General features: G+C 40.4%; 1 protein-coding gene across 5 annotated transcripts in view; it reads left to right on the forward strand.

The window, feature by feature from the left end:
- NHSL1 (NHS like 1) overlaps positions 1–26,065 on the forward strand; it is a 142,914-nt gene that overhangs the window by 18,940 nt on the left and 97,909 nt on the right. The window contains exon 1 of one of the 5 annotated variants that reach the window (XM_082215875.1): positions 20,362–20,464. The exons of the other annotated variants lie outside the window; for them this stretch is intronic. Coding sequence (XP_082072001.1) covers positions 20,377–20,464 — 88 coding nt within the window. The 5' untranslated portion in view covers positions 20,362–20,376. Of the gene's footprint in view, positions 1–20,361; positions 20,465–26,065 lie in introns of those variants that run through there. 5 annotated transcript variants of the gene reach the window in all.

Consider the following 26,065-nt stretch of genomic DNA (forward strand, 5'->3'; position numbering starts at 1 on the left):
GCCTCTGAATGCCAGTTACTGGGAATTGCAGGTGGGCAGAGTGCTGTTGTTCTCATGTCCTATTTGTGCTTACATAAAAAACCACACTGTGGTACTTATTACAGGAAAAGAAAAGAGTTAACAGGATATGGGAATGGGGCAGCATGTGGTGTGGGATTGCTGGGTTTTATTCTTAAATGAAGCTTTTTTGTTTGTTTGTTTGATTGTGTGTGCGTGCTTAATCCTGACTCTTAGGATTGGAAGAGCAAACTGTCTAATTGCGTAACTGCAAAAGCAAGAAAGCTGACAAAGAAACAATAACAGTATTTTTGAAAGTACGAATAGATTTCTTCCTCTATGGAATCCCTTCTATCTCTCATTCAATTGCCATTTCAAGATTACTGCCTGAAAATCACTGCAGGATGACTGGTTCCGAATGTTTTCAGACAAGAACATTAGCCTTTAAATCGGTATGTAAGCTGCCTTTTAAAAAATAAGTGAATGAGCTTGTGAAATAGCGTATTGGAAGCTCAAAATAGGCTCTTGTCTTTTAGAGGTACATCTAATTCAGAAACGGCATCAACATAATTGTCACGATTTTCATTTTAAAAAGAGAGCAAGAAATCTTGGCAAAAGTATAAAAACTTTCTGTTGGTTGCCTGGCTTGCAGCCTAGTGCTAAGTATTTTCTTCTTGGATTCCCCACCAAAGACAGGAAACTGAATAACAAGTAAAATGCATTCAGATTGCACAGGAGATGCACCTTCACTTGCACATGACTTAGATAAGGAATGGAATAAAGTACGACATTTGCCCAACAAATTCCAGGGAAGTAAGACATTAGATGTGGGGAAATCCAGATGGTACATTTGTTGATAGCCAAGTGGTGCTTTTATTGAGAACCAGTATTCTGTTCTGCCCTTTCTTAATGTATTCCTCCTATGTCAGAAGTTGCTTGGTGGAAGTACTTTTACAACTTGTCTCTAGTTGCATGCCCAGGTGCTCTGAGCCCTATGACACACATCAAACAGGTACTACCCCAAACAGATTGCCTTAGGAAGAGTGCTGTGGCAGCCAGCCCCCATCTGGGAGGGTGGGTGGGAGATCTGATGGCTGAGGCGCTGGGTGGGAGGCCGGCATTCCTTTTATGCTCAGAGGAGATAATGTGTGGCCTTTGGGCATTAAGTTGCTTCAGGTAACGTCTGTTCTGTATGTTACTCACTGTAGGCAGCGGTGTCCAAACTTTTTTCAAAGAGGGCCAGATTTGATGAAATTAAGGGCCGTGAGGGCTTTAATTTGATTGAAGTTGGTGAGCTTTTTAAAGGGTTTTTAAGGTTTTTACCCTAGGAAATAAACTGCCACAGGGGCCAGATTAGACCAACCGTCAGGCCGAATTAGGCCCCCAAAATGGACTTTGGATGGACTTAAAGGATAGTATTGACTTGAATTCCTTGGAAAATATGATTGTCTTAAAATATCCTAGACTGCATAATATCCGTTTAGCTATCCTTATCCATTTAATATCCATTGAAATGTCCTTCTTTATATTTTTTGCCGTTTGTCATAATCTTTACACTCTGTGTTGTGTGCAACATAGCGCTGTTGTTGTTTAGTCGTTTAGTCGTGTCCGACTCTTCGTGACCCCATGGACCAGAGCACGCCAGGCACTTCTGTCCTCCACTGCCTCCCGCAGTTTGATCAAACTCATGCTAGTAGCTTCAAGAACACCATCCAACCATCTCATTCTCTGTCGTCCCCTTCTCCTTGTGCCCTCCATCTTTCCCAACATCAGGGTCTTTTCCAGGGAGTCCTCTCTTCTCATGAGGTGGCCAAAGTATTGGAGCCTCAGCTTCACGATCTGTCCTTCCAGTGAGCACTCAGGGCTGATTTCCTTCAGAATGGAGAGGTTTGATCTTCTTGCAGTCCATGGGACTCTCAAGAGTCTCCTCCAGCACCATAATTCAAAAGCATCAATTCTTCGGCGATCAGCCTTCTTTATGGTCCAGCTCTCACTTCCATACATCACTACTGGGAAAACCATGGCTTTTACTATACGGACCTTTGTTGGCAAGGTGATGTCTCTGCTTTTTAAGATGTTGTCTAGGTTTGCCATCGCCTTTCTCCCAAGGAGCAGGCGTCTTTTAATTTCGTAACTGCTGTCACCATCTGCAGTGATCATGGAGCCCAAGAAAGTAAAATCTCTCACTGCCTCCATTTCTTCCCCATCTATTTGCCAGGAGGTGATGGGCCCAGTGGCCATGATCTTCGTTTTTTTGATGTTGAGCTTCAGACCATATTTTGCGCTCTCCTGTTTCACCCTCATTAAAAGGTTCTTTAATTCCTCTTCACTTTCTGCCATCAAGGTTGTGTCATCTGCATATCTGAGGTTGTTGATATTTCTTCCGGCAATCTTAATTCCGGCTTGGGATTCATCCAGCCCAGCCTTTCGCATGATGAATTCTGCATATAAGTTAAATAAGCAGGGAGACAATATACAGCCTTGCCGTACTCCTTTCCCAATTTGGAACCAATCAGTTGTTCCATATCCAGTTCTAACTGTAGCTTCTTGTCCCACATAGAGATTTCTCAGGAGGCAGATGAGGTGATCAGGCACTCCCATTTCTTTAAGAACTTGCCATAGTTTGCTGTGGTCAACACAGTCAAAGGCTTTTGCATAGTCAATGAAGCAGAAGTAGATGTCTTTCTGGAACTCTCTGGCTTTCTCCATAATCCAGCGCATGTTTGCAATTTGGTCTCTGGTTCCTCTGCCTCTTCTAAATCCAGCTTGCACTTCTGGGAGTTCTCGGTCCACATACTGCTTGAGCCTTCCTTGTAGAATTTTAAGCATAACCTTGCTAGCATGTGAAATGAGTGAAATTGTGCGGTAGTTGGAGCATTCTTTGGCACTGCCTTTCTTTGGGATTGGAATGTAGACTGATCTTCTCCAATCCTCTGGCCACTGCTGAGTTTTCCAAACTTGCTGGCATATTGAGTGTAGCACCTTAACAGCATCATCTTTTAAAATTTTAAACAGTTCAGCTGGAATACCATCACTTCCACTGGCCTTGTTCACTTGTTTTGCGCTAGTTCACTTGTTTTGTCAGTGTGAGGATTTCTCCTTACACAAGGGAATGCTCTCTACCTTTCCTCCTTCCAAACTAGAGGAGAAGCGGATCTGGGGACAGCGTAGTGCACATGGAGAGAGGAGGAGGAGAGAGAAAGTGCCATTGTGCTGGCAGCAATCCTTTCCATAGCACTTTTATTTAGTCAAATACAGCCTGATCTTTTTCATGCTGAGTTCAAAAGTGAAGTTTTAAAAGTGTGTATTTTTGAAACTTTCGAAATATTTTTTAAAAAACGGGGATTCTGAGGAGGAACACATTATTTTACTGTTTTAAAGCCAGAGTAGACATTGTGAAAATGGCATGGGATGTTCTGTGAAACTGTGTTGCCGAAAATTATGCTTTGATATTAGGACACTGGCAAGTTGTGCTAATCATTGCAGTGGGAGAGGGGGAAACTAGATGTGCAACTCTCATTCTTTGGCTGCAGGCCTGTGCTTATCATAATGTCGAGTTCGGCCTTGAGGATGGGTATAAAGACAGTCTCTTGTTCAACAGCTGTATTGTTAGAAAAGGGATTTGAACTAGCATAGTTAACAGATATATATATAAAATCAGAGGTGTACTAGTCTTTTTAGACCTCTGAAAGCTATATGTATAGAGAGAGCTTTCAGAGATTTAAAAAGACAAGTACACCTCTGATGATACAGTTTTTTTGTGTATGCTTTGAGCTTTAATTTTGGGATGCTTATCTCTGAAGGGCCCTTGTAGTGAACCAGCTGCCTAACTTGTAGCTTATTTAATAGATACGTTTCTTCAGAACAATGCTTTTAATTTATTACCACAGGAAGACTTGGGAGGATGTAGGTTCCTGCAAAGGATCTGTATTGTGCACATGCAACAGAGAATGAGGAAGGAAAGGAAGGAAAGTTAAGGCCAAGAGACCCTGGTATCCTTTGCACCTAAGAGATGTAGTAAACATGCAGTTTCAACCTTTCTTCTTTGTGTTGTAAAGCTTTGATGAACGCAAAGGAAGTTTACATGTCCAAAAGTGAAATGGATCAGAACTAGAAATAATTAAGAAATGGCTTTCTCTTCCTGGGCACAAGCAGTGCTACCAGGCTCAGAACAGATGCCTTGTAACTTAGAAAATTTGTTTGGAAATGGTTTTCATGGTTATATATATATATATATATATATATATATATATATATATATATAAATAAAATAAAATATTACACTGTTTAATATGATAATTTTTAAGCTGTTTATATCAGAGACAATAAAAAGAAATGTCAGTATCAATTCATATAAAAGTACCAACAAGAACATTCAAATTTCATAATAATTAAGTAAAAACAAAACTATGGGTTGAATCAAATAAAGTCATTGTGCAAGTGGAATAACTTCCACCAATGCTGTGGATCTCCAAAACATATCTGAGGGTGGGGGAGAAGGGGGAACTGAAGTTCTGTTGTGGGAGCGGACACCATTCTGCTCAAGCAATGTGTTTGTTGGGTGCAACCCTATATATCACAGATAAAGCTGAGTGGTATACAAAGAATGAAACATTAAGAATCCAAATCTAGAAATGCTTGCATAAACATATGTTTTCAAGAGGCATTTAAAGGTCATGACTGTCTTCTACTGTCTCACATACTTGCCAAGTGACAGTCCTCTCTCTGGTCATGGAACAACCAGACCTTGAACTTGGCTTGATAGTAATGGGTGTATGGGATGGCCTCAAAGACTGATTTGCCAGGAATGTGTGTTAATATTCTAGACCTTGAACTCTTTGCATATTTTTAGGTTCTCTATATTATTTTCCCCACCTTGTTTCCTTTAAAGGCTTAGGAACCACTTCTGGTTTTCTGCATGCATAGGTTCAGGTATTGTGAGTGTTTAATTGCTGTCTTTCCCCTTCTTTGCCTTGTAAAATATTAGAACTGTGAATATAGTAAAAGAAGAGAGCAAAGCATAAAAATTATACCGGTGGAAAGGAGCTATATTAGTGTTGATTTTTTAATTCAGAAATTGAATAAAGAATGCATGTGTTTCTCCCAACCTATTTTTTGATTATTTGATATTCTTCTCCAATACATCAGTTTAGTAATTTGGGTGATTTCCCACATCTTTAGTAACTATTCTTGTAAGGTTAGGACTCTCTTCCTTTATGCAGCTGAGCAATGCATACCCTTGCTCTGGGGTTGGGAAGTGGGCTCTCTTTTCTTGATCCACTTAACACTATTTTAAAGTTCCAGAAAGTGTAATTCAGAATTTAAATAATGTTGCTTCGGGACCCAAGACTCTTTGTATTAGGATGCTGAGATTCACCTGATCTAATGGGGAGGTCTGCCATCTAGTGGAATTGAAGTGGTGCTTACAAACACATGGGAAAAATAGGCCCAGAATTATGAATGAAAACCTAGTTGCATTTCTTGAGTTTAAACTTCTTTGTTTTGTAAAATGCTTTTTTTGTAATAGCACAAATGCAGTTGCACAAGGCAAATTAATGTTACGTTATTTTGTACCTTGGCTTGGAGGAATTACTGTATGTTGAATCAGTATGGTTGCCCCCTAATTATAAAGTGGCATCTGAGCCAAAATCCTGAGGCTATATGCATAGAGCACCCTTCACCAACCTTTGATGTCTTCCAGATGTGGCAGGCATATGGTTGGCAAAAGCCAGGATAGAGAAATGGGAGAGGGGAAACTGGTTTATAGTGGGATGAGATAAAGGGCAAGTCAGGTTGCATCCTGGCATGATGTTGGTTCTCATTCAAGTGAAGAAAAAAATGTTATAAAACATTATGAAATGACCCAGGGTGTGTGTGTGTGGGGGCGGGGCGGGCGGGAAGTCTTACACATTTCTGTACCCCATTTTGGACAATTATAATATCAAGAGTTGAACAAGAACACAAGAGTTAGATTCTGGCTTGAAGCCTAAGAAATGTGTTTGTTTGTTTGTTTTATCCTATTGCCCCATTGATCTGTGAAGCCATTGCCACAACTGGCAGGCTTGGTCTAGCTAACTTTCTGACTTTCCAAACTGATCACAACTTGGTATTTCAGAGTGGAGGGGGGTGTTGTTGTTGGTATACAGTTTCCTTTCTCTGCAATAATGATTTGCCTACATTGCAATGTTGCCCCCAATACTTCAGATTCCACGTATTATATATACACATGACACATAAGCAAAATTAAGTTAAAGGGATGCTCTCAGGGACGCCACGGGTTGCGGGGCAAAACTATTTCTAACCCATGTTGGATCTAATCAAGACTGTAATGTTCCACCTTGGATTATTTTTCAGCATATTTGAAGGCAATGGAATGTTGGAACTGGGGGAAAATGGATAGAAACACAGATACTGGTAGCAAAAATCAAGAAAGATTAGGCTTTCTTAAAAGTTTCTGCATTATGAGTAGTGACACATTTCAAAAACAGGACAATCTCTTAAACTGAACCAGTATCGATAAATCTAAATTTCATATTTGGACTAGAAAATTCTTTCCATATTTTCTGTTCAGCTATCTGTTTTCAGATTAATTGCTGCAGAAACCTATTGGTCATCCAGTCAGGAAACCAGCAATTCTGGACCATGTAAGAATTTCTGAATAAAGGAGACAAAATATCAGGGCTTTTCACTGTTGGCCCAGTTCCAGTTTTGTTCTGCTCCATCAGCTAGGTGGCAAGCTTTGTAGAGCTGTTCATTTTGCTTCTGCTGAAAACGTGGTGTTTCAGAAATACTCCATATGTATATTTGTTTGCACATGTGTTTTATATGTTTATGTAAGTTTATGTGGTTTGTGTAATATTTACTTTGTAAGAATATTTGATGGTTGGCCTGTTTCCAAAGGTGCGTGAAGTGGAAAATTCTGTTCTGTTAATTTTGGACAGGTAAATTGTAATCACTTATAGATAATTTCAGTGTTAGATACTCATGCTATTGTTCCCATTTACCCTTTTTATATCCCTTTGAGTTGTACATCTTGAAGACTATACATTGAAAAGAAAAACAATGGAGGTTAAAATATAATTGTAGTGTATGTATTATTACCACAAATTATAACTAACAAAGATAAATTAGTTTGGTATGGTAACGTAGTTCTTGGTGTGCAGTATTACCCATAGAAGATGATGGTGGAAAAACCCCAAATGATTTTTAGTGTAGTTGAACTTTACACTTAGGTTGGAAATGCATATTATGGGGTAAATATGGGTTCCCAAGGTTAGTAGGGAAGGAGGGACCTTTGCAGAGGAGCTGCTGTATTTAGACATTGTCATTCACTCATTTCCCCAAATCTTCTGCCCTTGTTATTTTGTGAAACAAGAATTAGACATAGCCTGAAAATTTGTAGAGTCAGCCAATATATTGCTTACTAAAGACTATAGGATCAGTCAGGTTTTATCAAAGTAGCCAGACAGAAATTGAGCATAGCATTATTTTTTGTTAACTGAAGTTTAATGAAATGTGAAGTATACCTAATCAATTGGGATTGTTTCTTTTAATAAGCACTTAGTTCTGCCCCACTGCAGCCGCCATGTTAGTTTGACTTTATCTGGAAATTTTCAAATCTTCAAACTTCATGGAACTTTTCCCGTATTGATTTGTGTAATGCAGAATTTGTGTTTAGAACACATGTTCAGTTCACGTAATGTTGGCCAGTGGAGAAAGGTAGTTCTCAGGAAAAACTACCAACTTGATCTAATTCTAAACTGTCATTGAACCTGGAATTAATCCTTGGATATATTTTTGTTAAAAAAAAACATATTTTGTTAAGACTTTACCTAATACATTACACACCCAAAACAAACTAATCTAAACAAAAAGAAAAAGAAAAACAGAGAAGAAAAGAAAAAGAAGACTTTGTATTCTTCTTTATCTAATCCTTGGAAAATTTTCTGATGGTTAACCAGAAGGGGCCAAAGGTTCCTGAAATGTGGATGCTGGGTAGGCACAGACCATAATAGTTTGGCAGTTCAGACAAAATGACTAGCCCTCACGTTTTCCCACCCTCCCTCCCTTTAAGTGGGCTTTAGGTAGGTCTTTGACTTTGCTATGGACTTCGGTCTGTCGCCGCAAGGGGCATGGTAGGAATTTTTCCCAATTGGCAATTTCTAGCCCTTTGGTTTTTCGCCTACCTCGTAGCAACTCGTCACAACTCCTCGGCATTGGCGGTAGGCATTGGTAAGAAGGGGTTAAGAGGATGTGTGTGTGGGGGGAGGAACGCCATCACCTCCCCCCAGTGAGCGAAGGGTGGTCCGTTAAAGGACTCCGGGGGGCGTGGCCCTGTCCGAAGCCTATGGAGGTGAGGGCCAAAGGCACGCCCCAGAGCGGTGACCCGGGGGGAGCTCCTAGTCGACGTGCCTCGGTGGGAGACTCCCCCGATTAGTGTTAACCCTTCCCCGTGTCTCCAGCAAATGGGCTGGAGCCGGATAGTCGTTAGGACCAATGTCTAAGCCAATGCCTCTCATTCCTGAATTCAATAAAGTTGTGGCCTAATTCGCCCAATTAACCTTATATTATGGTGTCTCGTGTCTTTATTTATCCTGGTGGGGGGCGGGAACTCGCCACGCAAACTGCTGAGGTGGACAACTGCTGTGCACAAGGGATGGAGAAAGCAGAGTCTTGAGGTCCTGCACAACTCATTCACAGAAATCAAGCAAGCCGTGTGTGGTGAGGGTTTTGGAAACAGCTCCAACTCCCACCACACCAGAGAGGGTGAGCCTTGGTTGCCAGAGCAGCTTGAAGAGGCTGACACTGCTCCCTCCTGCATATAAAAAGGAAGATGGGTTGGGAGAAGCGAGAGCAACAACAATACTGTACCAAAAGGAGCTTTGAAACAACCACCACCAGCCGCAGCAAAGAAATCCTAGACAATGTAGATTTATGGTGGGACTTGATAAAACAGAGAGCTTTACATGAAGTAATGGCACATTGGAAAGACCCTGGGTGGAGGAAAAATACATAAGTAAAACATAATAGTAATCTAAAATGTCATTAAGCCTCATTAAGCCTGTATGATGAGAAGATATTTCACCACCTCTAACAAAGAGCCTCACTAAGCTTTCTCTGTAAATTTGAATAGACTTGAGAAATAGGACACCATGTTTGCTATTATTTCTGAATGAGTAGTTGCCTTAACCTAACCTACTTCACAGGGCTGCTTTAAAAAAAAAGTGGAAAAAGAACCATTATGTTTCCCTTGGCTTACTGAAGGAAGGGTGAGGGGAAATGTATTAAATAGATATTCCGTTGTTCTTTGTCTTGAAGATTCTACTTTCTGCCTTGCACTGTGATCGTGATTTCTTGTAGGTTAACAATTATTGGTAAAAGCAGTGGGCCCTAGCACTTAACTGTCTTATGGATGGTATGCTTCAAGTCTACTAAATTTGCTTTTTCAGATGTAAGGCAGAAGTACAGATTTTCTTTACAAAACTAGTAGTTGACCTTATCATTTGGTGAAGTCTACTTTGATCATTTTAGAAATAGATCAGCTACACTGGATGTATGCCAGGAATCTAGAAAATTGCAAAAAAACCTATGGGATCACTAAGGGAAATGTTTATGAAGACAAAGAGCTCTCGTTTCCAAAAAGCAATAACATTCCATTGTAAATGGAATTTTCCCGTTGGATGTAGGGGGGAAAATGTCTGTCAAAATTGAAAACATTTTTTTCACATGTTAAATGTGGTACATTAATAAGAATGTTTAGAATTTAGATTAACAAAGTTCTGAAACATATAATACATATTGTTTCTTCTGGTATTTCACAAATGTGGAAAGGTTTCTAAACTTTAGAAGGCACTTGTATATGCTTGAACTGTATTGCGGGGGGAAATAAGCAAGTTCAATGCACTGGGCCCAATTCAGGGTGTGTTAGTCCTAGTATAAAAGCCCTAAATGGCTTGGAACCCAGCTACCTAAAAGAGCACCTTCCCCAAAATCAACAGTCTTGGATCATACAATTGGCAGGTGAGGCCTTATTGATAGTGCCTTCACAGGGGGCTGGCCTGGTTGGCAGTGACCCAAGATAGGCCTTTTCAGTGGCCGTTCCCTTTTTCTGGAATGTCCTCCCAGTGAGGTGCATCTAGACATTATTATCTTTCAGGAGAAATTTGAAAACATTAGTGCTTCCCCGGCATGGCTGAAAGACCCTGTTTCAGGCAACCCAGAGATTGCAGGTTGAGAATATTTGAGCTGTTTTTAGCTGTTTTTATCATTTCTGCCACCCTAGGCTCCTTCAAGAGGAAGAGCTGGGTTTAAAATGGTCTTATAAATAAAGTAAAACTGCTTTGAGGTTGTTGGGGTTTTTTGTACAATCAAGCGGCATATAAATTTTATGAAAAAATAAATAAAATTGTGGGGATTTAAAGAAGCATTAGAATAAGAAGGTCAAGACATAGAATAGTTTTGTTTTAAATACAAACACTTACTTGTCTTGGCCTTTTAAATGACAATTTTTGGTTTTAGACCATTTAGATCATATGCAGCCCACTTGTCATATTTGCCTGTTAACTCAACTGAGTAGCAAGAAGCGGGGTAATTGTGTAAGGGGAAAGGGAGATACAGTAAGGTGGAAAGGGGGAAAAGGAAGGTGGGGAAGGGGAGCCCTGCCTACTATCAGCTGTGGCCCTGCTTCTACCCCCCACCCCCCCGCACTCCCAATTATCCCTGAGGGATGGCTGCCCTCAGCAGGGAGGAAAAACTGCATTACCTTGTTTTAGGTGAAAAGAATACACTCACTGCATATAATAGATGTCAAAAAGTTTGGCCATAGAGGCTTTGAATATGGTGCATGTTAATTAGAGCACCGTTTTACTTGCTTTTTAGAACTCAGAACAGTAGCCAAACTTAATTTCAAGACTCCCCCCCAAAACCACACACATTTCCACAAGGCTCACATATCTGATGTATTGAACTGTAGGATGAAATTCCTTCGGCACTGATGCATAGACAGTATTGGTGCAATGATATATATAATTTTCACATTAAGCGCTTTGGATGTGAATTACTATACTTCCTCACTTTTTTTAAAAAAGTAACGCATAGAACAAAAGAGGCAGAGGAAGCAGCCAGGAAGTACAGTATGAAGTGCTCTACATCCTTGATCAGTTGCTTTTATTTCCTGGTGGTGGCAGCTGTGACTGCTTTTGAACAGGATAATGAGCCAGAATTTATTCACTTCATTTCAAAGGCTTTATTGCTTGCCTTTCAATCAAATGATCCTTAAGTTGGCTTACAGTGTTTTGTAATAATACATAAGATGCAAGATGACAAATGATTGTGAATGATCTATTGCCTGTTTTATTGTAATTCTTTTTGGGGAATTTGCATTAAGATTAATATATGTGATTTGGGGTGCGGTGGGGGGCTAAGATATGGTAGTGAGTGGTGGTCCATATTGTATTTCGGTGATCTTACATGGACATGCTGCATTTTATTTACATTTTTAATGTATGGATTTGATTGTTTTATTTTGTATTGGTTTTAAATTTTGTTCACTGCATGGATACTTTCATATTATTATTATGTGGTATAAAAATAGAATGGATAAAATAAATATGTTTCCTATCTTCAAACTTTGGTGCACCCTGAATTGAGCAAAATTAGTGTATTGTTGCTTTAGAAGCAATAGCAGCTGTACTGGCCTTTTTGTCAGACTGGTGGACATTAATCTCTTCACTAAAACAAGAATAAAAAGAATGAGGAGGATTTCAAAAGTACTGAAATAGGCTCCGCATATTGATCTTCCTTTTCTTCCTTCAGGCAAGACATCTCAAAGTCCCTTGTAAAGCTTCATCTGACTGCAGTTTTTAAAGCTGCTAACTGTAGACATAAATAGCTGTCGCCTGCATTTGATGAAACAATGTTGATGAACATGACAGTGTGTCCCCTAAGGAAAGTTTTTATTGACTCAGATCAAGGGAACATGGAAGCTGAGATTGGCATCAACACGGTGGTACATTTATCTAGCTCTGTCAAGAGCTGCCATTGCCACAGCAGGTGACCTTTGCAGCTGTGCTCTGCTGCCCCTTGTGGTGAGCTGCTCTGGCTGCAGATTGAATCTCTTGCTCTGACTTCTTGTTACTGAAAACTCTCTCAGTGCTGTTCTCATCTGCCTGTTGTTATTCCTGGCTCTTTTTCTTCCTACAAACCACACTTCATGGTGTTACATTGTCAAGAGCTTGACAGGGAAAATGAAGAAGCATCCATTTGAAAGACTAGGTTTACCTGGGTGAGAACTTCACATCACAGGAGCAGTTTGCATGTCATAGAATCATAGATTCCTAGATTGTAGATTTAGAAGAGACCCTGGGAATCATTCTAGTCCAGCCCCCTGCAATGGAGGAACATGCAGCTGTCCCATACCAGGATCAAACCTGCAACCTTGACATTACCGGCACCACTCTCTAACTAACTGAGCTATCTACAACTTCAATGTAAGATACTGGAGTGGGTGTGTTCAGCTAATGTAGAAAATACAAGTCATTTTTTTGTGAATAAAAGGAAAATGCCAAGAACTGCCTTGTCTGGGCTTGCATTAGATTGTCTATGTATAGGCAAGCACACTCAGTGAACTGTTTTGTCCTTTTGTTGGGCTATTGTAATGGTTTTATTGTAGTGGTAGTGGGAGTCAGCTATTGTTCTTGTTCTTGTTTTTTATAATGTTTTTTGTGTTTTTATCTTGTGAACTGCCTTGAGATCTACAGATGAAGGGCAGTATACAAATTTAATTAATAAATAATAATAATTACTAGAGACACACTTAGGCCCATTTCTAATGGATTCCTGGGGATTGGTGCTTCCTGCTGCCCATCATAGTGGCCCTCCATTTTGCCCATCGCCTGGCAACGCCAGGATCATGTTTGCAAGATGTAAACCAATTTTTAAAAATGAGGATTTAGGTCACAGGAGAAGGTCATAATCTAGTACCTGTTTGCATGCAGAGATTTGTAGTGGACTGTTATCTATTTGTTTTCCTTGCAGGTGCTTTTGTAAGTCTTCCCTTGTCCCCCTTCAACCAGTGAAAATTTGGTCTTTTGCAAATAATTAATTTACATTATCATCATCATCATCTATTAATTAAATGTGTATCACTGATTTTCCCCCTTTTCCTTTTCTCCTTTTTTCAGCAAAGTTATCTAAATGTTCATTGACTGAAGTTTTTGCTATGTTCAGGAAGTCTTAGCAGATGTAATAAATCAACATTCATAAAAATAATATACAGAGCAATGTTTAGTTAACATAATTGACACAAAGTGTGTATACTTCCAAAGCATCAAGGCAAGGTTAACAGCAGTTTGGATTCCCTTGAGGATTGGGAAGAAAAAGCTGTTTGTGTAGAGACAGCACTATTTCTGTATAGGCAGCTTGGTATGAAAGGAAAGTTCAGTAGCTTTTGCTCATTCATTGTGTCTTAGAAAACAGCTCTGCCTGCCAGTTGTTTTTTTCAAACTTTGAAAGCATTAACTTGCATTAACTCTGATAGTGCTGACTATCTGTAGCTTGCTGTCAGTGAAGAATGTGTGTATTTGCTGTGTGAGAATTAATGGTGCATGAAATTAAATACGCTAACAGGTTTTTCCCCCTTCTTTGATACTTAAATACGTGTGGCATTTAATTTTCTTATCTGTTTCTAGCTATAGAAGGCTGTCTTGTAAATAGCCACTCAGCTGCAGGGTGGACAAGACTTGTGCTCAGAAGGGTTACTACCTTTTCTCCTCCCCATCCCTGACCCCAAATTGATTGATACAGGTATGTGAACAGAAAGGCTAATGAAAATGTTCTGGACTCATCACTTCTGTGGATTCATTCGAAGGCCAGTATAAGCAGGAGATTAGATCTAATATCTTGGCACTATAATTTATCCACTATACTTGAGTCATAATCTTCACTGTTCCAGTCCAACAAAAACAGGCCATTTATTACAAAAGGCAAGCAGATTGTTTCCCTCTTCTGCAACCTTATTCTCCTTTACCAGAGAGTAAAGCCCCACTTGAATTTACTTTCAATCTAAGCCATGCTTACTTAGGAGAAAATTTCATTGCTAGATTCAGTGGAATTTTTGGAAATTTCAGGTATTAAGATTGTAACCTCAGTAACAAAACAGAGAAGCGGGAAATTCATTGTCTTTACATTTTAATGAGAAAGCTGTCTGCATGATTATGCAAAAGGCCTTTTAAAGAAGAGACATTGGTTGTATAAACACTGCTTAAGTAGACATCTGCTCACACAACTGGGATTTCCCCTCTCTCCCTCTGCAGCCCCACCTCCCCCAATAGCTGGGTCTATGTATTACTTGGTGCTGCCTCAGTTTAGCTAACTGCTGGTTGAGCAAACTAAAGCTCTCCTTTGCACTTAGAAGTTTCATTTTCTGCTAGTGGTGACTCTATAAATATAAGGATACACACTAATGTTTATTTTTAATAAAAACATTTAATTAAAAATGCAGTAAAATGGCTACATACAATTTCAATAAAACGGACAATACAGCACAAAGCAATGCATATTGTAACAATAGCAGTTCCAAAGCAGCTCAAAAAAACTATTTTATTTTCTCAGGTTTTTTGAGATGCACACTAATGTTTGACTAGAAATCCCATTTAAAAACTTTTGTATGAATAGACGACAAACTTGATGAATAGAAACAACTGCTTTGCATTTAACAAGTACATGATGTAATGAAGATCAACCAGAATAAAATACACTTATCATTTGCTAGCAATATTAAGAGGGTTTAATGGCCTCCATAAGTCCCACATACTTTAGTAAGGTTTGTGAGAGTAGAGGGTTTAAGAATTGTACTGAGAGTTTCAAGATAATGAGCTTAGATTTACAGCAGAGCCAAATTAGTTTCAGGATTCCTGTATTAATCCATTCCATATGGAGAAAATTATAGCGTGAAGTATGAGTAGAAGCTGTTAAGAAATGAAAGTGTGACATATTTTCTTAGAAATACGTGCTGCATTTGATTTCTTGGTTCTTTTAGAGCGAAACATAATGGCATTTAAGGTGTTTTATTTGTCTTGTTTCAATTAGAACTGGAGCTGGCAATGGGAAAGCATCTTAAAAGTGATTTTGAATCAACATTATTTGAGTGTAGTATTCAAATTGCAAATTATTTTACGTATTTGTAAACATTCATGCATTATTTAGGCATGATCAGGTGTGCAGCGAGAAGATAGAAAAATGTACCTTCATTTTAACACAGTGGAGCTATTTACTTACATAACATAATTTCAATGGTATTTTCAGTTTTCTTGACTCTTTTGATAGCAGAAAATGCAGGAATACTTTTTTACATGAAATTTGGTTACCCAAATGTATCTTTTGAGTCTGTTTAAGAAATAAAATCTAATTTATTACAGTTTTATCATTTCCTGCCTCCAAGAGGTTCAGGGCAGCATTCTAGCCCTGTGTGACAGAATACAGTAACTTTGTTTGCGTACAATACCAAACCATAGTTTTGTGCCTCATGACCAAGCTGTAGTGAGCCTCGGAGCCACAGCCTTCTCCTTTGCCTGTGCAGCCAAGAAAAGATAGAAACTTTAGTTTTTTATTAAGAACAGCTTGCTGTACCATCTGGACCCGGAACTGTTAGTTTAGAGAAGTTTATTGCTTCAGAAACTATAGTTCCAAGTCAGTTTGTTTAAAACTAACCAGTTAGTGTTTACCATTGCTTGGTAGTCTGGACGACACAACAGTGGTGAACCACAGTTCCAAACTCATTCCTGTTTGCTCAGGTTGCACTAAATTATGAGTTAGCTGCATGACATGTGAAACGTGGCACTGAGAGAGAAGCCCCCAATTTTTATAGTTTTGAGCTTGCTTCTTCCTAGTCTCAGTCCGTCAAGCCCTCTTCAGGCATTTGCCTGGACACATGAGGCAGGTATAGGCAAACCAGGCCCTCCAGACGTTTTGGGACTACAACTACCATCATCCCTATCTAACAGGACCAGTGGTCAGGGATGATGGGAGTTGTAGTCGCAAAACATCTGGAGGGTCCAGTTTGCCTATGCCTGACATGAGGGCTACAACTGTGTCAAGAGAGTGGGGTGCAGATGCTTGCTCTGTCTCCTATATCCCCATGTATGGGTATCTCACAGACCTTAGTGCACTGAGATTAGCTTAGACGACATGAAGTCTTCTAAGTACAACCAGAAGAATGCACATATATTACCCCTTCATACGTTCCTTCTAAACACATGAACGTCTGAAAATAAACTTCACGTGTTGGGATATTGGGGAGATGAGGCAGTGACCTTTGTTCGTTGTTAATTGTTAGGAGAATTTATAAGATTTATAAGACTGGAAACCTACACATTTTGGAAAGTTATGGGAATTTTGCATCGTGACACAACTATTATACTATATAGTCACTAGGCATTACATAATTAGCTTTGTGTAGGATGGTAGACATTCCATATTAATATTTTCCAGATGTAAGGAGCTGAGGAATTATGTGTTTGGGTATGTATGGCAGGTGCATATTATCTGGTTAGTGTTGGGGGTTTTTTTAAAATATTTTTTCAGATATTGCATTTCTACTGCTACCAGCTTACATGATAATTGAAGCTGCCTGTCAAAAGCAGTCTAATACTACAGAAATATTTGGATATTCCTTAATGGCTTTTCTGAGCAAACCTTTCATATTTGGGGGCAGAAATTTCTGGGATGTGAAGGTACAATTCATATATCTTGTGTGATTCTCATTATTAGGAACAGGACAGTTTTGCTATATTAACACAGCACACACATTCCAGAGTTTCTGTTTTCATTGTATCCATTACAATGCTTTTCTGACCATGGCATACCCTAGAAAATTTAATACTGTTCTAAGCTTTTAAAAATGAGTTTTCAGCATGACTTTATAATCCTAACAAGCATATCTGTTTTCTTTAAAGCCTTTGCTTTCCAAGACACATTATCCTTTATATGCCTATAATGTTCCTAAATTTCCTGAGATCTTCCTGCTTGAAACAGCCACATTTTAGACTAAAATCTTAGCTGATGTGTTGATAACCCGCAAATGTCATAAATCAACTGGGGAAGGGGGGATTAAACACTGTGCATGGCGTTTCCGTGTGCTGCTCTGGTTCGCCAGAAGTGGCTTAGTCATGCTGGCCACATGACCCGGAAGCTGTACGCCGGCTCCCTCGGCCAGTAAAGCGAGATGAGCGCCGCAACCCCAGAGTCGTCTGCAACTGGACCTAATGGTCAGGGGTCCCTTTACCTTTAATAGAATCAGAAGAGATGAAGAGTTGTCAGCACTACTTTGGGGTTTACTATCACAATATTGTTTGCTTTCTTAATTACATGGTGCACATCTGTCCTGTGTGTTTATTTGCATGATGCAAGTATCATTGTCTTCACTGGGAATTACTAGTTGTTAAGTAATTATAGCATCTGTAAATTCATATTGTGAAACACAATGTTTCTGAGGCTACTCAAAAGATTTCAGCAATAGCCATCAATCAATGTTGCCAATAAAATTTGGAGTTAAAAGATTTGTACATAGATTCTGGAAACTAGAAAGGAAATAGGTTTCTGCTAAATTTCAAGAGACTCTTCCAGAAAATTGCAGTATCTAACTGGCTGCCAATATACAAATCAAACTTCTGCAGTATTTGTCTTGGCTTCAACATGCTCTAAACTGGGAAGCAGCCTAGCTGTGCTTCCTTCTTTGTGTTCATTTCTTGCATCGTATTTGGATATAAAATAAATCTAGTTTGTACAGGAAAAAGGATGTTCTCTAGCATAATATAGCCAAACTTTTAAATAATTTGTTAAAAAGCAAGATTGCTTTCTTTATTTTTATTATTTTTTAAGGAAGCTGTGGATTGCTTGAACAAACATGTCTGGATTTGATCAGGCACTTTATCCTTCTATTGGATGTTGATAGAGTAAGATTTTGGAAAGATTGATGCAGCTCCCTGTGTACATTTTTCTGTCCTTCATGTTGTCTAAATGGCTTTGTTTTCAAACAGTGTGAAATCTATAAAAAAGAATGTGTTATGTGTGAAGAACAAAAGTGTGCCATTCATGGTTGTAAAATGGGAAACCATTCCTGAAGTTTGGATTTGATATCCCGCTTTATCACTTCCCTAAGGAGTCTCAAAGCGGCTAACATTCTCCTTTCCCTTCCTCCCCCACAACAAACACTCTGTGAGGTGAGTGGGGCTGAGAGACTTCAGAGAAGTGTGACTGGCCCAAGGTCACCCAGCAGCTGCATGTGGAGGAGCGGGGACGCGAACCCGGTTTCCCAGATTATGAGTCTACCGCTCTTAACCACTACACCACGCTGGATCTCAATACTCTCAAGTATCCCAAACAAGGTAGTGGCTGCATTTACCAGGCTCCAGCTATCACAACCTCAAATAATTCTGGAGCACAATAAATCTATGTGCTATAACTGGATTGTGGACCAGTGTTCAGATGTCTCTACTGGCGACACTGGATATTGTTCTATTGCATAAATATGCAATTTAAGAATATATATATGCTTTTGAAATACTGCAAGTTAAAGTGCTGAATAGTCAAATAAAAAGTGATGAACTTGTACGTGTGAACCAGCATTTCCCCTTGATCAGATTTTGAGAAATCACATGTCATTAATACATGGTTTGTGAAGACCCATCTATACCTCTTTTTATGTGCACATATTATATCTTAGATCTAAAAAATCTTGGATTTTCTTCAGGTGCTTTGCTTAGTGGTGATAAGAAGTGTGTGTGTGTGTGCATTTTAAAGCACTTTGCCTTAATGAAGATACCTGTATTTGTGCCTAGATGCTACCAGTTGTCTGGTCTGAAATCCACGTGGTGGTACTAATCTCAAACTAATTTGGGAGCTAGTGCTTGTAGAAACCCATAGTTAACTGGGGAAAATTTAGGCAAGAATTCCCATAATTATAAAACATAATACTGGTGGAGCCTTTCTCATTGCGGTTTTTCAAAGAAGGGCTTTGAGGGTAATGCTCCTGTATTTTGTTTGCATTGAACAGTATCTTTGGATTGATAAAATCCCCATTGTACATAGTGAGCAATAGTGGAGTTGCTTTTTATATGTGAACATTTTTAATCTGAAGAAGCAGTGCATAAATAAAACATGTGCCTTGTTTGCAAAATAACCATTTTGTAAGAATACTGACATAAAAATAGCAACAGGGGCATCCCCTTGCTTGTTGTTTTGTTTCTCTTGCACTTGCCAGTTAAACATACATTGGCATTTTAAATATGTCTGTATCTGCTGCCCCCCCCCCCCCACTTTGCCTGAAGGTAAATAGTTTATCTTATTGTCTTCCCTACTTTGGAATGAGTGCTTGTAATGCAGAAAGTTCCCCAAACGACTCCCATGAAACCTGTGTATCATTTATCAGCTTGATTACCATTTTGTAGGAAAACAAGAAAACATGTCATTCAGTACAGTCTTATCCTGCAGCCAAATTATTTAACTCCTAATGTGTCCTTCAGATTACTTGTACTCTGATTTCAACAAAGAAAATAAATGTTAGCTTCTGACAACATCTAGAATTTGGGGTAGGTGGCAAAATGAGAATGAGGAAGTGTTTGTGAATCAAAAGATCTAAGAAACGTCAGTCAATATTTTATTACCAATATACAAAAGGCATAGGAGACATAAGAGTGCTTGCCTGCTAATGCAAGTACAGTGGTGCCCTGCAAGACGAATGCCTCGCAAGACAAAAAACTCGCTAGACGAAAGGGTTTTGCGGTTTTTGAGCTGCTTCGCAAGACGAATTTCCCTGTGGGCTTGCTTCGCAAGACGAAAACATCTTGCGTTTTTTGCAAGTTTGTTTCCTTTTTCTTAACACCCTTAATACAGTTGCGACTTGACTTCGAGGAGCAACTCATAGAACGCGGTGTGGTAGCCTTTTTTGAGGTTTTTGGCGATTTTTGAAGCTTTTCCAAAACTTTTCCGACACCGTGCTTCGCAAGACGAAAAATTCGCTAGACGAAAAAACTCGCGGAACGAATTAATTTCGTCTTGCGAGGCACCACTGTAAGCTTGTCTTCTAAAGCCCCACTGGGTTGAATTATCATTGGGAATAGTGTGGGATATGGCCCTGGAGAATTCAGATGAAGGGACAGTTAGCTGGTATTGTTGGCAGGTATCTCTCTTATGTGAATGGAGAAGCAATTTAGAATCCAAACAAAAGTTCTCAAAGGAAACTAGCTTGGTACAGTGGTACCTCGTGTTACGTCCCGTCCCCCTTACGAATGCTGCAGGTCACGTGCTCCGCTAACCCGGAAGTAGATGCTCCTTGTTACGACCTTTGCCCCGGGATGCGAACGGAAGTCGCGCTCCGGCGGCATGGCAGCAGTGGGAGGCACCATTAGAGAAAGCACGCCTCATGTTACAAGCGGTTTCCGGTTACAAACGGACCTCCGGAACGGATTAAGTATGTAACATGAGGTACCACTGTAATAGAGAGTTGCTACACACACACACACACACACACACACACACACACACTGGCATGGGATGGAGCAGACAGTCAGGGAGAAACTCTCCAGTGCTTTGTCCTCTGTACTGAAGCCTAGACAACAAGTGAACTTTTGAGTCATAATCCTTGTTAGTAAAATTAAAAATATAAAGCTGACCAGTGTAGTATGTTTTCCTCAGTAGAAGAATGCTCATGAAGAGGTATAAAAAGTATACATCTGCATCTCCTGAGAAACAAGGCAGCAAGTTGGAAAGTCAGAGAGGCAGAGAAATGGTGGATCTCTGCTTAAATGCAAGGCTGTGGCTATGGGAGAAACAAGACCTTTTTGGGGTGTTAATGCTGTGAACCCTCCCATCACAGGCTCAGGTTATTTGTTTGTTGTTGTTGTTTAGTTGTTTAGTCGTGTCCGACTCTTCATGATCCCATGGACCAGAGCATGCCAGGCACTCCTGTCTTCCACTGCCTCCCGCAGTTTGGTCAAACTCATGCTGGTAGCTTCGAGAACACTGTCCAACCATCTTGTCCTCTGTTGTCCCCTTCTCCTTGTGCCCTCCATCTTTCCCAACATCAGGGTCTTTTCCAGGGAGTCTTCTCTTCTCATGAGGTGGCCAAAGTATTGGAGCCTCAGCTTCACAGTTATATATGTGTGTAAATAAACCATATATCATAAAGACACCTGTGCCTCATTTCCAAAAGGAAATACAAAACCCGAGTAAGCCTGGAACCACTGGAATCTTGCACCTCTCAGAGATTGCAGTGGCATACAAAAGTATCATTCTCCGTTTTAAAAAAAACTGTAGTTTTTAGTTTCTGTAAAAAAAATTCAGTAGCTTTTAACGATAGAATTGTAATGTTTGCAATGTTATGAGCAGTGTTCCTATAGGTGACATTTTTCTTCTTTGAAGTTTCTACCCTATTGGTCAACAACATTCAAACCACATGTTCCTTGATGCCTTCTTAATTATAGAAAGTAAAAAGGTTAATATTGTGCCTTCACAACTAGCATTTTGTACTGAGTTTCATTTTAAACATGCTGAGTTAAGCATTTTGATGTTAAGTATGCATTGTGTGTCCTGCATAATATGAAGCAGAAGACAGTTCCAACATATAAAACAAAGGTGTTTTAAAAATTGTGCTATACTGTTATCTGCTTGATGTTTTATACAGAGGATGAAAATTACACAATCATCTGATGTCCATTCTTTGAGAACGGACATGAAAGTTAACTTCCTTTCTCTCTCTAAAAAAACATCCAAAACTCTTTCCTTTTAGCCAAGTGCTCCTTATAAAGAAAGGGAGAAGTTATTTGTGGTTAAAAGGGCAGTTTGCTGTAGAAGATTTCTGCATTATGAAGCCACAACCACATCCACACCCAGTCTTGAAGAACATATGTGGAACATGATACACTAACTCAGCGGAGTCTTAGATGTGGTACTTTCTCTTGAGATTGTTGTTTGGAGAGGAGCCATGTTTGAGTACAAAACCCCTCAAGAGAAATTCAATTAAATTTAATCACTAGGCTGGCTGAAGGAGTTGGGGCTCAACAGTTGCTGAATTCGGGGTCACTGGCAGGGAAAGCTTAAAAACTGGACTGGAACTCTTCATTTATGCTGTGAACATGTGCACCTCCAAATACACCTCTGATGCGATAACAGGAATGGGATAGGGTCATTGGTTTCCTGTTGATTCTTACTAGCAAATGCTTCTTCTTCCTTGGCTGCCCCTCTCCCCTCTCCCTCTCCCCCCAACCCCAATTTCTAGTTTAGGAGCTTGGCAGGAGTGGAGAATGTTTAAAAATGGACCTTCGGGAAGATCAGCTGGCAGGACTGATTTTAAGGGGAGGTGATCCAAGCTATGAGGTTTTAAAAAAACCATTTTTAGCCAATATGTAAGGATAGGGTAGAAGCTGGTAAGTTTTACTTATTTTACAGTGTACAGTATTTTTGTTTGTTTGTTTACACCTCATAATATAATAAAAAGCGGTTAATGTTAAAAAAATAAAAAGGCAATAATGATGTTCAGTAACATTCCCTAAAAACTAGATAAAAACAGAATGATATATATCACAGATAAAATTGAGTGATGTACAGACCAGAGAATTAAAAATGAAGCGTCTCAGAATCCAGGAAAGCTCTGTTTTCTGTAGCACAAAGTATCTGAGCCTTTCATCTGTATGGGCAAGTCAGTTGTTTCACACTGCCATCTTGTGGCCATACCTTTGAATTTAATGCCAGATACACTCTCTACACTAGAAAAGTGGCAGCCTCTGACTTTTTATATATATTAGGAATATTTTATGAGCAGTTGAACATGATTCAGAAGCAGATACAGGATGATTCTATGATTGTTTTCTGTCAGTCTTTCTAATTTCAATGAAAGCCTTCCAGAGAGAGGGGGAGAGATGCATGTGAGCTGTTTATGTGAGATGGGGAAGTCTGTATGAAAGTGTCATCTGTGTGAGAGAAGAAAAGACGCACTCAGGCAGGGAGATAAGCGGTGTATGTGGTGTTTGAGGGAAAATATGTATGTAGTGTGTGTTTGTGTATGTGGTAAGTGTGTGTGCAAGAGAGAGTGAGAGAGAGGTGTTGCCACTTCATATATTTTTCCTGGTGCTGAAGAATTAGCCCTGTTGTTTATAGATAGCACAGCATGTATCTGTGTGTAAATCAATATTTTGTGATTTCCACAATCAGGACCAGCAGAACATAAATGACTTCTCATGGGAAGCATGCGATTGTCTAGAGAAGCGGCAATGACCGCATGTTCTCTAGTTTTCTGTTATCCTGTACCACCATGGCAGCCATGTTGTGTTGCATTGTTTTCCCGTCTCCCACTCGCCCTCCTCCGTGGCAGCCATTCTGTGCCTGGTGCTCACAGGACGTATTCAAAGTTCAGAATGGTCTGAAAAGATTGGCAACTCCTGGTTTGGATTATTTCTTTCCTGGTTCGTATTTAGAAGCTGCTTTCAAATGTCTCCAGTGACATAAATGAAAGTATCCATAGACACCCACGAAAAAGTAAAATATCTTCATGCAGCCAGGATGGGGCACAAATGTGTCCACTGCAAAATGGAGAAATAAATATTTGACATGAATATCCTTTCTGCTCCCCCTCTTCAGTGCTGACTCAACATTCTAAGTCAAGGTAGAATGGTAGTATATGTGGGGGTGGTTGGGAGGAATGGAACGGAATGGAGAGGCTAGGGCCATGAACAGAAGCAACCCACACTGCAACATTTTGTTGCAAACCTGCCACTTATGATTTGTACTGCATTACAAACCTGATTTTTGAATTAGCAGTTCCACGTTAGGATTCATTTAGATAATTGAGTGAAAACATATTGAAAGACAAAACGGTGTGTGTGTCAGCTTGCATGAAGGAGAGCTGGGGACACCTCACCCACCCACCCCAAGGGAAGGGCTAGAAGTTGTGCTGCAGCTACACCAGCATGTTGTAGCTGGAAAGGGGCCCTGTGAGCTGTGAGCTGCTGGACAGGGATAAGGAAGACGCAGGAAAAGATGGTGGAACTTCCTCCTCCTGCTGCTGCTTTTGTGAGGCAGCCCAGAAGGCAGCAGAATACAGCCCCAGCCTTAGCAGAGCCCCGCGTCCAGCCTGGGTGGCAAGCCCCCCCCAGCTCAAGAGATGGTGCTTGAAGACCTCAACAGAGCAGTGATTCCAGAGGCCAGAAAGGTGTGCAAAGGTGGGGAGGAGACCTGGAGACCTCCAGGGGTGAAGGACCAAAGAGGCTCTCAAGGAGGGGAGACGACCCCCCTGCTGCCCACCCCAGGAGCCCAGAGAGAGAGAAAGAGGTACCAGAGGAAGGCGAGCACTTCATGTCCTCCCTGCTGAGTGCTTTGCCTCAGAAATGCCTGCGTGTTCCTGTCGCACTCTCTTCCCTCCATATGGTGGCCATATGGTGGGCAGGGCCAGAGCGGTGGGTCAAGCAAACACACCGAGAGGCGGAGGACGGGGCCAAAAAGGAAAGCCAATGGTGGCTGAAGCAGGACAGAAAGCCTCGGTGGCACACACACAGACACACAAAACAAGAAAACCGGGGGGCGGGGGGGCGGGGCGGAATTACTTTCTATATGTGCAGGAAATTCCAGACATGTCTTAAAATTCCGGTTGCCATTTTAGGTGTCCAATTTCCGTACATGTCTGGAATTTTCCGGACATATGGCAAGCCTAGGTTTACTCAACCATTTCCTCACTTGCTGACAGATGGTTTGGGGGTGGGTTGTACTGCTACATCATCAGTTGTACTGTTTGGATAGCTGCGCTTCTAAGCAGTTTTGTGTCTGAATGTTTTTCTCATGAAGCAGTGTCTGATCAGTCATGAGTTGTTTTGGACAACTATTCTCAACTTACAGATACTGTGTAAAAAGCTGTGCCTAGTAACCGGACAAATTCTTTCAGTATTATTTAATGTGGCTGGACTATGTCCCTTAATTGGCTAAGAATGAATTCTGATATCTGAAGAGAAAAGGCTGAGGAAGTGGATTATTTATGAGAACGTATGATCACTATTTTTTAAAGCAGACTGCCTTAGGGAGCAACCGTTTTGAGTCTTTTAATTGTTCAGCAGTTGCTGTGCTGAGTCATCAAGGATGAAATTATAAGGATTGCAGGGATAAAATTAGCATGAGAGCAGTTCCAAAACACAGATAAATCAGTGTCTGTTTTGCTCACTGAACAGAAACTTTTAAAGCCTTAAGCTAAAATGTGTGGGAAAATATACTTTGTTCATAAAGAAATATTAGAGCTGCCAAGTAAAATACTTGTGACTTTTTTACATAAATACAAGGGACAGCATGTATGACAGGAGTGGGGAAAATGTGGCTCTCCAGATGTTGTTGGTCCAGTATTCAGTGTGTCTCCCATTCTTCCCAGCCCCGCTGAAAGAGGCGGTCATTAAACTGCTTCTTAAAAAAAACATCCCTGGACCCGGCCAATATGGCCAACTATCGTCAAGTCTCAAATCTTCCATTCTTGGGCAAGGTGATTGAGCGGGTGGTTGATGAACAACTCCAGGCATGCCTAGAGTATGCAGACCATTTGGATCCCTTCCAGTCGGGATTCAGGCCTCATAATGGGACTGAAACTGCCTTGGTCGTGCTGGTCGATGATCTCTGGCAGGTTAGAGACAAAGGTGAGAGTTGTTTCCTAGTTCTGCTGGATCTCTCAGCGGATTTTGATACCATCGATCATGACATCCTTCTGGACCGTCTAGAGGAGCTGGGGGCACTGTTATACAATGGTTCCACTCCTTCCTCCTGGGCCGTGTCTAGAAAGTGGTGTTGAGGGATGAGTGTTCAGACCCCTGGGCTCTCACTTGTAGGGTGCCTCAGGCTTCCGTCCTCTCCCCCATGCTTTTTAACATCTACATGAAGCCACTGGGAGAGATCATCAGGGGGTTTGGGCTGGGTGTTCATCAGTATGCAGATGATACCCAGATCCACCTCTCTTTTAAATCAGAACCAGTGAAGGTGGTGAAGGTCCTGTGTGAGTGTCTGGAGGTGGTTGGAGGATGGATGGTGGCTAACAGGTTGAGGTTGA

This window comes from Podarcis vaucheri, assembly GCF_965113315.1.
Source record: "Podarcis vaucheri genome assembly, chromosome: 3".
NCBI lineage: Eukaryota > Metazoa > Chordata > Lepidosauria > Squamata > Lacertidae > Podarcis > Podarcis vaucheri.